The 14,831-nt window shown below is 38.7% G+C and overlaps 1 protein-coding gene across 2 annotated transcripts in view; it reads right to left on the bottom strand.

Annotated features, from left to right (window-relative positions):
- LOC105465609 (ectonucleotide pyrophosphatase/phosphodiesterase 3) overlaps positions 1 to 14,831 on the bottom strand; it is a 100,296-nt gene that overhangs the window by 45,469 nt on the left and 39,996 nt on the right. For both annotated transcript variants that reach the window (XM_011714141.2, XM_011714142.2), the window contains exons 8-15: positions 14,682 to 14,761; positions 11,717 to 11,836; positions 10,771 to 10,880; positions 9,175 to 9,240; positions 8,021 to 8,093; positions 3,008 to 3,116; positions 695 to 823; positions 283 to 314 (exon numbers count right to left, since the gene is read on the bottom strand). In XM_011714141.2, coding sequence (XP_011712443.2) covers positions 283 to 314; positions 695 to 823; positions 3,008 to 3,116; positions 8,021 to 8,093; positions 9,175 to 9,240; positions 10,771 to 10,880; positions 11,717 to 11,836; positions 14,682 to 14,761 — 719 coding nt within the window. The remainder of the gene's footprint in view (positions 1 to 282; positions 315 to 694; positions 824 to 3,007; positions 3,117 to 8,020; positions 8,094 to 9,174; positions 9,241 to 10,770; positions 10,881 to 11,716; positions 11,837 to 14,681; positions 14,762 to 14,831) is intronic.

The following is a 14,831-nucleotide window of genomic DNA, read 5'->3' as shown; positions in this document are numbered from 1 at the left end:
GCTAACACCACCCTTTTGAATGGGACATCAGCCCTTTCAATATAAGCCAGGATTTAGTGCTACTATTATTGCAAACTAATTTCTTTGGATGTGTCTGCTCCAAAATGAAAACAACTAAGATAAAAGCAACTAATACACATATAAAATAATGTTGATGGAAGATTTAAAAAATAAATTCCAAGTAGCTTAGACTTAGAAATATAAAATATGAATTTCTCAAAAACCCAGATTAAGGTCATTGCATTAAGTTAAATATATGCATGAAGAATTTTGTATACTTACACTGAGGTTTCTAACAATTTCTTCAGAATTAACTGTTTCAAAAGAAAAAGAAATAAATGACATTACAATTGATAACGAACAAATGCAAAGAATGTGAACCACTCAGATGAATTTGATACATTCATTTATTAATAACTATGATCTGGTAAAATTAAATTAAAAGTTATTTCAAGCAAAGAATTATTTTAGTATTTAGAACACAGTAGGATACATTTCAACCTAACAATATTAGATATTACCATAGACTTTATAGAATGTACTTAAGCATGGGAATTTCCCACTTGTTTCTGTGTGGTCTTCTCAAGAAGTCAGTAGGGAGTCTGATAATCCCAACTTCCTCTCAGAATTAGAGAACTATGGTTATTCATTTTCAGTTTTGCCCTTTTTTTCATATAGGTGTCTTCATACTTACAACTAAAAAAGTCATGAGGTACATTAAGAGCTCTGATGCGGGGGGCAGGCCCTTCGTACATGTAGAAATTTATTCTGGGAAAATAGTCAGTCATGTATTCCATCTTGTTACAATAAGTCTGGTCCATTCCTGAATCAAAAAATCATCATAACAATCCACTGAACATATATAAATGGCAACGGTTGATTTCCGTGTCAAATAGAAGACATTTTATGTTACAGATCTCAAACCAAGTTTCACTGAGAAGTTACACAATTCACTCTATTACTTTACTGTGGCAGAAAATTGTGGCAGTGGAGAAGGGTCATGTTTGAGGGAAGCACAGATGGGTATTATAAACAGATCATTTGTTCAACGTATAATAGATTAATGGAAGTAATTCTTACTTTTAAAAGTATATTATTTAGGCTGTGGCTCGCACCTGTAATCCTAACACTTTGGGAGGCCGAGGTGGGCGGCTCACTTGAGGCCAGGAGTTTGAGACCAGCCTAGCCAACATGATAAACCCCATCTCTACCACAAAATACAAAAATTAGCCAGACATGGTGGCGTGGTGGCGTGCACCTATAGTCCCATCTACTCAGGAGGCTAAGGCATGAGAATCATTTGAATCTCAAAGGTGGTAGTTGTAGTGAGCCGAGATCATGCCATTTACATTCCAGCCTAAGTGACAGAACAAGACTCTGTCTCAAAAAAAAGTATAAAGTAATTTAAATTTATATAAGGAGTATGTGCTATAAAAAGATTTGGTAGTTAACTTTTTTTATTTGAAGATTTTTCAGACTGCATATAATTTTTTTTTTTTAGATAATCTTGCTGTGTTGCCCAGGCTATATTGCAGTGGTATGATCTTGCCTCACTGCAGCCTCCGCTTCCCAGGTTCAAGCGATTCTCCTGTCTCAGCCTCCCGAATAGCTGGGACTACAGGTGTGTGCCACCACACCTGGCTAATTTTGTATTTTTAGTAGAGACGGGGTTTCACCATATTGGCCAGGCTGGTCTCGAACTCCTGACCTCAAGTGATCCACCAGCCTCGGCCTCCTAAAGTGAGGGTATTACAGGCCTGAGCCATGGTGTCTGGCTTGCATATAAATTATTATTTTAATTAATTTCTTTTAACAAAATTACACAAAAAGTTTCTGTTTAATTTTAAAACAATAGGGCAAAGTGTAAGGGAACAACCTTAGAAAATTTAAAAATACATTACTATGTTTCCCATTATCTGGATGCTCTAAAATATGAACAAAAGTTCTACAGACACACTCTTTTTCCTCCTCATGCCCCATGGCTGGTCCCTTTACAGATATTGGGACTTGACTTTAAATGTCCTCCTCAAGAAGACACTTTGACTACCCTAGCTAGGAAAGATCTACTCCGTATCTAGGAAAGTACCTAGCATTGACTAGGCACTTAAAAAATATCTGTAGAGGCCAGGCGCGGTGGCTCACGCCTGTAATCCCAGCACTTTGGGAGGCCGAGGTGGGTGGATCACGAGGTCAGGAGATCAAGACCATCCTGGCTAATATGGTAAAACCTTGTCTCTACTAAAAATACAAAAAATTAGCCAAGCGTGGTGGCAGGCGCCTGTAGTCCCAGTTACTTGGGAGGCTGAGGCAGGAAAATGGCATGAACCCGGGAGGCGGAGCTTGCAGTGAGCCAAGATCGCCCCACTGCACTCCAGCCTTGGCGACAGAGCCAGACATCATGTCAAAAAAAAAAAAAAAAAATTCTGTAGAATGAGTGCATATGTACTTCAAAACTGTTTGAATGCATTTTGCATGAGGTTGGAGAGGGTGTCCCCACTGTTTCACTTCCTTTAACATTCAGGTTAATCAAAATCAAGAGTTAACCTCAAGTAGAGAAATGTGAGGTGACAGTAACTTTAAAGATGAAAAGCTATGAATAAATACACATCTATTTACATAACTAAAAAAAATACACATGGTGTGGCAAAACTTGCCAGCTACAGTAAACTGCAGCCAATCTACATGAACGAACCATGGCTGGAATGAAGGCCCCAAAGCACTCTTTAGATTGAATAAAAACCCAACCACATCCCTGTTAAATATCATTAACTCCACTTTTACAAAACATAGTGTCTATAAGTAGGTTTTCAGGACTATTAGAATAATTAAACTAGAAATTTTAATGTAGTCCTCTTTTCATCACAATCTACCACAATTCATTCCTTGCTTCTTCAAGAGACTTTAGGTCTAGAAGTAGAGATTTTAAAATATCACTGTTATCTGTGTATGATTCCTGAAGTGATAAATTATAATCAATAATAAAATAAGAATGTTTTTAAAAGCATACCATGGTCAGCCAGAAGGATGATATTGACACAGTTGTGCAAATTCCGCTGCTTCAGGCCTTCCATCAACATCCCAAAAGCATGATCTACTACCTGTAAGGCTTTAATTACCTAAAAAATAATTTGGAGTTAAGATTGTCATAATGAATTGTCTTGATTAGCCAAACCATTATCTAATCAAGTAAAAATTAAACACATCTCAGTCTCTGAAATTGCTGGTTTGGAAACAGAACATCAGAGCCCAGCACTAGCACCCATGCTACCATATTCATCGAATACCAATTCCCTAATTTTCTGTAAACAAAAATCTAAACCATGCTTCCTACAAAGAAAGATAGACTGCTGGCCAATAAATATGTGAAACCATGCTGAATGTCAACAAACACTATCCAACTGTAAAGATTTTCATAGTGATGCTCTAAGTTAGAGAGAAGAGTGGACAGATACTTCTAAGATAGCCTAAAGGTCACACACATTCCAGAGGGTCATGTGCAATAGGTTTCCAAAGAGTTAAAAACAGCATCTGTAACCCAATAATTCTACTTCTGGGCATTTGTCCTAAGTCAACACTTGGTGTACAAATAAAGACTTGCATACAAACACAGTCATCACATTATTGATTTATAATTTAAATGCAAGGAAAAATAATTTATTTATTTATTTTTAGGGACAGGGTCTTACTCTGTTGCCCAGGCTAGAGTAAAGTGGCATAATCACCACTCACTGCAGCTTTGATCTTATGGGCTAAAGCAATCCTCCTGTCTCAGCCTCCTGAGTAGCTGGCACCACAGGTGGACACCGTCATGCCTGGCTAATTCTTTAATTTTTTGTAGAGATTAGATCTCATTAAGTTTCCCAGGCTGGTCTCAAACTCCTGGGCTCAAGTGATCCTCCTGCCTCAGCCTCTCAAAGTGCTGGAATTACAGGTGTGAGCTAACACATTTGGCCGCAAGGAAAAATAGATGACACATTTTTAAGAAGACTTACTCTATAGCCATGAAAAGATACTTTTAAAGAACAATGGGGCTGGGTGTGGTGGCTCAGGCCTGTGATCCTAACACTTTGGGAGGCTGAGGCGGGTGGATCACCTGAAGTCAGGAGTTCGAGACCAGCCTGGCCAACATGGCAAAACCCCATTTTTACTAAAAATGTAAAAATTAGTTGGGCATGGTGGCAGGCACCTGTAATTCCAGCTACTCAGGAAGCTGAGGCAGGAGAATCACTTGAACCCCGGGGGGCGGTGAGCCAAGATTGCAGCACTTCACTCCAGCCTGGGCGAAAGAGCAAAACTCCCTCTCTCCATTCCCTCACACACACAAAAAACAATGGCATAGGAAAATAGTCACAAACAATGTTAAGCATTAAAAATGAAAACCAAACTGTATACATACTGCATAATCCTGATTTTGTTTTGAAATATATTTAGCATTTCTTAGTAAACATGCATGCACAGAAAATTAAAAGGAAATATATCAAAGTACTATTGACAGTGGTTGTCTCTAAATAGCAGAATTAGAGTTCATTTTATTTTATTGTTTATCCTCACTGCTTTGTGTTTTTAAATTTTCTACACTTTATGAATATAATTCATGGAACTGACATAAAGTTTAAGTAAATTTCACTGATGTAAATTTTCTGTGTGTGTGTGTGTGTTTTTTTTTTTTTTTCCCAGAGAATAAGAAAGCATAATAGCAATGGATTGGGGAAAGAAATGTTTTATCTCTCAGAGTACTATTATAACAATGATTGCCTCTTTTTTTCTTTGAGAAGGAATTTTACAAGCCTGATAGAGTTAAGATCTTTGGTGCATTGTCTCTTAAAATCCTCACAGCAAATATTCATGGATAGAGCTACTGGAATAGTCAGTTGTAAAGGTCAGGAAACTTGAGGTTTAAAGAAGTTAAGTGACATGTTCACAGTCCTTCAGTTAATAAGGGACAGAGCAGGACTTGAACACAAGTCGCTCTCTACCTACTGCTCAATCCATCATCAACTCCAAGATGCTTTCCTGGCCTTCAGTCTTAGGGTGACCCGCACTTCGCTTTGCCAGCGAGAGTCACTGTTTCCACCTGTTGTCATGACATAATGTCCCCTTTTACATAGTCATCTGACTCACTCCCCCATCCACACCAAGAACCCCTCCTCTTCTGTCCTCTGCCAGCACCCTGGCATCTGGCTGCCACTGGACTCTTTACAGTTTTGAAATCATCTGTGTACCTGTCTGCCTCTCAAGGAGAGCATGAGTTCTCGCAGGGAAGGGATCATGCAACACAACTCATTACATATTTCTTGAACCCAGATTCTGTCATGAAGTACACACTTGATAGAACATGAAATGCCAGTCCCCTACTCTCACCCAGCCAAAGAAAAGAAACAAGAAATTCCTATAATAGGAAACAATTGAGTAGCTTTGTTAAGTTTGAGTGATAAGTTTTTCACTTAGTGAATGTGCCAAAACAAACTAAAATAGCCTTTTTACTGTCAATTTATAAGTCATATTAACTCTGATTAAAGGTATGCGATTAAAACTAACAATAATAATTAAGAAGTCACAAAATCTTCTACTTCCATTCATTTGCCTCTTCTCCTCAAGTCTTAAGTGACATTTGGTCCTAACCCTTCTATTTTCTCACTTTGCTTTCTCCTTAGGCCATCTCCACTTCCACGCACCATCTATATGCTGCCGATATCCCAGATCTTCACCTCCTTTGAGCTTTAAATCCACATTCATTTGCCTTCTGGACATCTCCATTTGGACAACACAGACACCTCAATTGCAAAACGAGCATCTCCCCAAACTTACCCTCCTTTAGTGGTCTTATTAATATAAATGGGACCACCTGCCGGCACATGATAGAAACTAGGAAATCAATCTTGATCCCCCAACCCCCTCACCCAACTCACACTAAGTCATGCCAAGCCTATCTCCTAAATGAATCTGTTATATCTTCTTCCATCCACAATTGTTGCCTCTACCTTAGTCCAAGTCACTGTTATCTCTTTTCTGGAATGTTGAGAAAGCTAACCTGTCTCTTCCCACCTGTCTTTTCCTCTTACAAAATAAAAGTGATCTCTAAATACACACAGATCTGGTCCTGTCACCTCCCTTATTACAATGCTTCTCGTTTTACTTTTTCTAGCCTGCAAGGACTTGCAAGGCCCTGCAGAATTTGGTGCCTGACTCTTTCTCTGGGCTTCCTCTTAGCCCTCTTCCCTGCTTCACAATGCTGCAGACATTGGTGGGAGATAATTCTCATAGCTTGTCCAACAGCTCTGGCACAGCAGAGCACAAATAAGGGTGAGTTGCTACTATTATTCTTACCATGATCACGCTGTCTACTTGCTGAGCCATCTAGCCATTTGTTTGTCAAACCATTTGCTCATTTTATGTGTTCCTCCAATGTGCACAGCTCCTTCCTCAATAAGCCCACTTGCAAATTCTGTTTTCTTTTTGTCACTCAGAGGAGAGTCTCCTAACCAGGCTAAATTTGCACCCTACTCTAGACTAGATTGAGACTGCCTAGATAGATGTCTTAGGGGAACCTTGATCTTTTCCTTTGCAGCACTTTTCCAAATTATACTTATAATGTACTTGGGTTTTAAACTAGACCACTGAATGGGGGGAAAAAAAGGACATGGTGCCTAATCTCAAGTCAGCTCCTGAGGTGCAACGAATGCAAATACAGTGTCCCTTCTCAAATGACAAATCATATCAAACACGGCTAACAGTTAAAATAGAAAAGAATGGCTGGGCGAGGTGGTTCATGCCTGTAATCCTAGCACTTTGGGAGACCGAGGCAGGTGGATTACCTGAGGTCAGGAGTTCAAGACCATCCTGGCCAACATGGTGAAACCCCGTCTCTACTAAAAATACAAAAATTAGCCTAGCACAGTGGCACGTGCCTGTAGTCCCAGCTACTCAGGAGGCTGAGACAGGAGAATTGCTTGAACTCAGGACATGGAGGTTTCAGAGAGCCGAGACTGCACCACTGCACTCCAGCCTGGGTGACAGAGCAAGACTCCATCTCAAAAAATAAATAAATAAAAAATAAAATAACATAAAAAGAAGGCATGGTAAATATATTTTAGATAGTTCATGCTTAGAGTAACCTGAAAAGGCATACAATTCTGTGATACAGTCTAGAGCTGTGCAGGAATATAACAGAGGCCCAAGGCTTAAAAGTGGTGAGGCTTGAGCAAGTCCCTATATTATGAATCATTTTGGCCTAATAGGAAGGAAGGAAAAAAAGTTTTTCTGAGAAATTGCAAAGGCATGGTGCCAGAACTAATATGCTTGCATTCCAATTGAGGGCAATTGTTCAACGAGTTTCCATGGGGTGGGGAAAGCCATACTCGTGGCAGCCTTTGCAACTTTCCATTGTGTCCAAGACAATAGAGGCTTTAGTGGAGTTTAGAAGACAGAATGTCTTGTTTTGCTAAAAGCAATATTTAAGGACTATGTTTGTGTAGTAAAATCATAACAGAATGGCCTAGATAATGAATAAACTTACATTAGAGAGTCCACTTCAATGATAATGGGAGCCTAGAAGGGAAATAACTCTGCCTGAGGTAATAACATGTTAAATCCAATTATAAGGAACTTATAAATGAACTGTGGGAGACTAGACAGCTGGATATACCACAATGGACTTGCAGGTGACTTAGCCTGAAATACACCACACTAGTATGAATCGGTTTATGTAATATCTAGCCTTAATGTTTTCATTATATGCAACAACAGTGCCACATCTAAGTATTCAATGATAGTTTTTCAAATGATTCAAGATATAGTTAAAAACGCAGTTGTCCTTTCTAGAATTTCAACTATTTTATAGTTAAGAAGGCAGTTGAACCATGGCATCCCTTTTATACCTTTACCTATTTTGATCTTCTTGTGTATGTATCAAATACATTTGTGCTCAGTAGAAGTTAAAGAATACTATTTTGTTTTGCGGGTTAGGGTTAGATGATTTTACATTGTTTTGTTTTTTTAAAACAAAACAAAACAAACTTACTCTGGCACTGACTGGTCCACCCGCATGTCCAGAGGAATCAGGTTCTTCAAAATACACGGTATAAAAACTGGGTCTAAGGGTAAAATTGAAACAGAAATATGTTATCAATTTGCGATAAACTTACAGGCTGGATTGGGGGATTTTGTAGATCTCAGGCTTGCCGGCCATTGCCTTTTCTTTCTCTCTAACCTCCTCCTCTTTGTTCAGACCCGGTAGTTCTACTTGGCTCCAGCAAGGATAGGTTTCCTGACAGGAATTAAATAAGACTTTCCCAGATATAAGCACTGGTACGCCCCTGTTGTGAAATTCTGTTTTGTTCTGCAGTTAAGACCAGTTTTGGTGTGCCCCAGTCCTTTCTGTTTCCCGGTTTCTGACTTGTTGCTGATTCTTGGTTCTGTTATACTAAGTTCTTTCTTCCGGTGTCTGGTTTCTGAGGCACTGTTTACCTGGAGCTCCTGGTTAGCCTTCAGTGAGCCTCCATGCTCACTCCAATCTGTGCGCATGGGCTTGATGGAGCACCTCTGGCTCTTGGAGTCAGTCCTTATAACTGAGTGTCAGGCCTGCTCCCCGCTCTGCTCCATTCCACATCTGGCTTTGGTTCTGTGATATTTGCCTCTGCTCTCTGGTGTTAGCGCTATCTCTGTTGTTCAATAATGTCAACCACATTTTCGAAAACAAAAAGTTACCAGCTCTCAGGAATAATTTCCTTTATTTTATTTTTGAGACAGAGTCTCACTGTGTCACCCAGGCTGAAGAGCAGTGGCATGATCAGAGCTCACTGCAGCCTCAAACTTCTGAGCTCAAGTGATCATCCCGCCACAGCTGCCCAAGTAGTTAGGACTACAACTGCGTACCACCGTGACCAGCTAGTTTCTTTACTTTTTTTTAGAGACAGGGTTTCACTATGTTGTCCAGGCTGGTCTGGGACTCCTGGGCTCAAGTGATCCTCCTGCCTCAACCTCCCAAAGTGCTGGGATTACATGAGTGAGACCCCCCTGCCCAGCCAGGAATAATTCATGAAAAGTGCCCATTAAAAGGCAATGCCACATTGTTTCAAAAATAGCCAAAAATTGTAATTTAAAGTGAAGAAATAACTTCATATTTTACCCATATATATGCCACTATGCCAGCACTTTTCTGATACTCGACATTACCTTTCAGCTTTGGGCAGGTCCAGCCATTTTAACAATGTAGAAATCCTCTCTTCATATGGGACACTTCTGAAAAAATAGAGTAGAAATAATTCTTTAAAATGAATCAAATCAAGAATAACTCCATTACATTCCTATTCAGAAAGGTTAATATCTTCAGCTATCCATTTTGTGTTCCTATATTATCACAATACTGAAAGGTATTCACTATTATTCAAAGGGATTTCTGTTTATAGATACACTTGCAGCACTATAAATGAAATGCAGATTGTTTTATTTCACCCCACCCTTCTCTCCTTCAGTTTCCCCCAAATAAAATAAAAGACAATTGATTATGATCCATTAATTCCATTTTTAAAAATTTATGCATATGCATATATTGAACATCTATTGCCGGATACTATTTGTTCATTCAAAACAGAATTTATCAGTGAGCAAACCAAAGATTACATTCTAGTGCAGGAAGACAAGTAACAAACAATTGACCTAATATAAAAATAAAGTATATAGTGTATTAAAAGGTGATAAATGCTGTGGACAAAAAAAAAAAAAAAAACCACTACAGCAGAGTAACTGAGATGAAGGTGGTTTGGAATTTTAAATCTTAAGTATAACTGGGGTAAGACAATATTGAGAAGGTAATTTTTCAACAGCGCCAGAAGGCAGTGAAAGAGTAGGCATTCAGATCCATGAAGCAAATCATCTCAGGGAGGGTGAACAGCCAGTGCAATGTCCTGCAGCAGAAGCAAGCCTAGTATGTTGAAGTCCACCAAGGAGTTCAGAGTGAGCATCTGAGGGAGTAGCAGAAGAGGAGGTCGGAGAGGTAAGGTGACACCAGAGGTCATACCACATAGGGCCTTGTAAGCTTTTACTCTGAGTGACACAGGGAGCCACTGAAGTTTTGATGCCAAATAATGCCATAATTGGACTTGCATTTTATTTTATTTTATTTATTTGAGATGGAGTCTCATTCTGTCGCTCAGGCTGGACTACACTGCAGGGTCCCTGATCTCAGCTCACTGCAACCTCTGCCTCCTGGGTTCAAGCTATTCTCCTGCCTCAGCCTCCAGAGTAGCCAGGATTACAGGCAATGTGCCACAATGCCTGGCTAATTTTTGTATTTTTTCTTCTGGTAGAGATGGGGTTTCACCATGTTGGCCAGGCTGGTCTTGAACTCCTGACCTCAAGAGATCAGCCCACCTCAGCCTCCCAAACTGTTGCGATTACAGGCGTGAGCCACCGCACCCGGCTGGACTTGCATTTTAAAGGAATCCCTCTGGTGGGTGGGATGAGACTAGAAGCAGAGAGATGAGTAAAGAGGCAACTGCAGTTAATACAGGCAAGAGATGACAGCTGGAACCAGAGTGGTAATGCTAGAGGTAATAAAAAGTTCTCAGGCTACATAGATTTTTAATTAGAGCCAAAAGCATTTACTGAGAGACTGCTTGAGTGATATAAAGGAAAGGAGTCAATGGTGACTTCCAAGATTTTTGGCTTAAACAACTGGATTAATGGAATTGCCGCCAAGATTAATACAAAAACATCCTGATCATTTCTGCCTAACTGGGAGAATATCTGAAAGTGCTTCACTTTCACTACCGGTTGTAAGGCATGTATATGGAAGGAAAGGAGCCATTTATAGCCACTTCTGATCCAGGCCAAAAGTAGGTGGCGGCTTTTAAACCTTGATACATTGCTGTCAGCCACATCTGTAAGAAGAGAAAATTTAGGATAAGCGAAAGTCAATAATTACTTTGGGTAGAAATGGTGTACCTTACCAGAAACTAAACAAGATTAACAGTTGCAACATGTATTAAAATTGAAATTTTAATCTTTGTAGCAATTAAAAGATATAATTATCTAAGAATCTGCCTCAAAAACCAAAAACATAGCAAGCTACTAAGAAGCAAGATCATTTCTTTTCAAACTGGTAAAATTGGATGGTTCCTCTCTCCCTTTAAAAGAATTACAACCTGTAATCCCAGCACTTTGGGAGGCTGAGGCAGGTGGATCACAAGGTCAGGAGATTGAGATCATCCTGGCCAACATGGTGAAACCCCATCTCTACTAAAAATACAAAAAAATTAGCTGGGCGTGGTGGTGCGTCCCTGTAGTCCCAGCTACTCAGGAGGCTGAGGCAGGAGAATTGCTTGAATCCAAGAAGCGGAGGTTACAGTAAGCTGAGATCGCACCACTGCATGCCAGCCTGATGACAGAGTAAGACTCTGTCTCAAAAAAAAAAAAAAAAAAAAAAAAAAATTACAAAACAAAATGAGGAAAAACATTAACAGATAATCTTTCTGAGTAAATTCCAGATAGATACATTTATAACCCAACACCCAAGTTTAAACATAGCTATTTGAGTTAACAGCCATAAATGTTTTAAAAATTCAAGTTACAAATAGTGGTAAAACACCTTCCCACCCTCAGCCTTTAGAAACTATATGGGTGACATAGAACTTGCTCCACTGAGCAAGAAGAGTGACCTCCTGCCACACTGAGAAATGGAGGTTACTTCAGTTGGCACGTGTAGAATGCTACATACTGGTTGCCCATGCCACCAGGCTGGATTATTTTGTTCCTCTGAAGAAAGTGAAAAATTCTTGTTGAGATTTACATCATACATATTATTGTCAATGATGCCATGTGATTCCGGATACAAGCCCTAAAATGATAATTTAAAAAAAGATGTAAGATAAAATATTAGTAAAATAGAAATTTAAATTAAAATAGCACACGATCTATTACTCATATCTAGGAAAGGTACTATATATCTTTCAGTGTAAAACACCTGGACCTGAACTTAAATATCAGAAGATATTGTCATCCCTTGGCTTTCATAGGGCATGGTTCCATGACCTCCCTCAGGTACCAAAATCAGAAGATGTTTAAGTCCCTGCTAGAAAATGTCTTGGGATTTGCATATAACCTATGCATACCCTCCTATATATTTTAATCATCTCTAGATTACTTATAATAGCTAATACAATATACATGCTATGTCAATCATTGTTGTATTGTTTAGGGAATAGTGACAAAAAAAGGCTATACATGTTCAGTACAGATGCAATTTTTTTCCAAATATTTCCTTCCTTCCTTCCTTCCTTCCTTCCTTCCTTCCTTCCTTCCTTCCTTCCTTCCTTCCTTCCTTCCTTCCTTCCTCTTTTTCTTTCTCTCTTTCTTTCTTCCACTTTTATTTTAGGTTTGGGGGTACATCTGAAGGTTTGTTACTTAGATAAACAGGTGTCATGCGGGTTTGTTGTACATATTATTTCATCACCCAGGTGTTAAGCCAGTACTCAATAGTTATCTTTTCTGCTCCTCTCCCTCCTCCCATCCTCCCCACTCAAGCAGACCCCAGTGTCTGTTGTTTCCTCTTTGTGTTAATAAGTTCTTATTATTTAGCTCCCATTTATAAGTGAGAACATGTGGTATTCAGTTTGCTAAGGATGATAGTCTCCAGCTCCATTTATATTCCCACAAAAAATATGAGCTTGCTTTTTTATGGCTGCATAATATTCCATGGTGGATATGTACCACTTTCTTTATCTAGTCTGTCATTGATGGACATTTAGGTTGATTCCACCCAAATATTTTTAATTCACAGTTAGTAGAATCCAAGGATTCAGAACCCACACATATGGAGGGCCAAGTGTGTATATATATATTTTTTCTAGTTCTACCATGTTCATAGCAGCAAATAAGAGACATTAGGCTGATGGCTTGTCCTGATGGTGTTAACATAACTTTTGTGTGCTTAGTAACTGTTTAATTAACTGTTAAACTTTCCCATATTAGAATAATGGTTAGCCACTGGTTATATTATCAATAATAGCAAATAATTTACTAGATAGCAGCTTTCTATACATCAAATATCCTGGCTAAAGTGAATTAAAGGGTGTTACCAGCATTTTAAAGGCAGCCTGCCAAGTCTCTACTCATCTTCCCTGCCATCCACCCACCTATCCAACCAATCATTTATTTAATCAAATCCCACATATTTATTTAATCATTCCACACATTTTTATTAAATGACTATAGATTTTAGGGTCTTTATTTTAGAACATTGCTAGGTATATGAATATGTATGCATATATATGTATAAAAATATATAAATAGTAAATTAATTGCATTTATGCATAATCCCTTATTTTATGTATACATATATGTACATATGGTATATATTTATGTATATATGTATATACAGTCAATTATTATTTTTATAGTAGTTCTATAAAGTTGTCATGAACACTAAACTAATGATTACTGATTGCTCCTAGGAAAAACACAGAATTAGGTTCCTGAGAGCCTCTGGTTACAACAGTTTTGTCTTCTGATCAATACATAACCTTGTTTTATGAGTGTTTTTGTTTGAAGTCACCTTATTTTTGTATATTGTTGGTTCACTCATGGTATAACTCAGGCCTGAGCAAAGTTTCCCTAACACACATATTTCCTCTGTAAGGCAATTCACAGCCTTCTTGCTCTTAGGAACACCAGAAACCACGTCAGCACTATGCAAGGGGACCATTTTAACCAGTGAAATAACTCCCCCCAAAACGTGAGCATATAAAAAGTATGACATTCAATAAACAGTAAGATTGTGAAAATGATACTTGTTTATAGTATGACAGCTAAAACAAGACAGCAGAATGTCTCCTGGTTAGACCTTAGCTAGGAACATGAGCATTGGGCAACTCAACTTTTTGTGCTTCTTTGTGATGGCTGCAAATGATGATAAATGCACTGTACTTATTGATTTGGGGGTTACAAATAAATTTTAGCAAGTAGGCAAACCCACAAATACAGAGTCTGCAAGTAATGAGAATACATACACACATTTGTGTGGGGGTTAAAATTTAAATGTCACAGTTACTGTTCCATAGTAATAAAAGATTAAAACCCAAAGTAACAAAGACATAAATATCCTTTGAGGCAGCGGATGCCTTAAATGTGTTCTAAATCCACCTGTCTTAAATAATTTAATTTTGAGTTCATTTTAATCATTCTACCTACATCTTTTTATACACCAAGGATAATTCACTTGCTTTTATTGCTTTATCTAAAGAGATGTAGACAGTGTGAATTCCTTCATGAAAAAGAAGTTCTATCAAGTTAATTGTAATGAAAAGACTAGGAAAGAACAAAATTTCCCACATCAAAGTAGTTGGCCCTATATATAGCCTACTGTTCCCAGCAGACCTTCAGATAAACAAAGGGCAATCGAAAGACCAGAGGAAAATGGTATTTCTCACATCAAAGGGTCTGTTTTGGGCTCAGCACAGGTGAATTAACCTAATGCTGGACACTTATTCATAGTTCATGCCTCACAGCCCTGGATTGGCCTCATATTGAGCCATTCCTTCCAGCCTGAATTCAGCCATGAACTATTCCCACATGTGCTCGAGAAAGGTAAGTCTCAGAACTCAGCCAGTTCCTGCCCAAATATGTCTGTCTTATGTGGTCAGTTCTGGTCTTTGGCCTGTCTTACCACGGGGTCAAGCACTCACCGTGACAATGGTGTAATGATTTGGGAAGGTTTTGGTAGGATACATAGCTCTCATGTATTTTGAATGAATTCCACATGTTTCTGCAACAGAATATGGTGAGAAATTAGGAAGTTGTTTCTTCTTCAGTTTTTTGGATAACTAAAACTCTGA

The sequence above is a fragment of the Macaca nemestrina genome, chromosome 5 (genome assembly GCF_043159975.1).
Source record: "Macaca nemestrina isolate mMacNem1 chromosome 5, mMacNem.hap1, whole genome shotgun sequence".
In the NCBI taxonomy this organism is placed as follows: Eukaryota; Metazoa; Chordata; class Mammalia; order Primates; family Cercopithecidae; genus Macaca; species Macaca nemestrina.
Note: the sequence above shows the minus strand (reverse complement) of the source record. Positions and strands in the feature narration are given on the sequence as shown.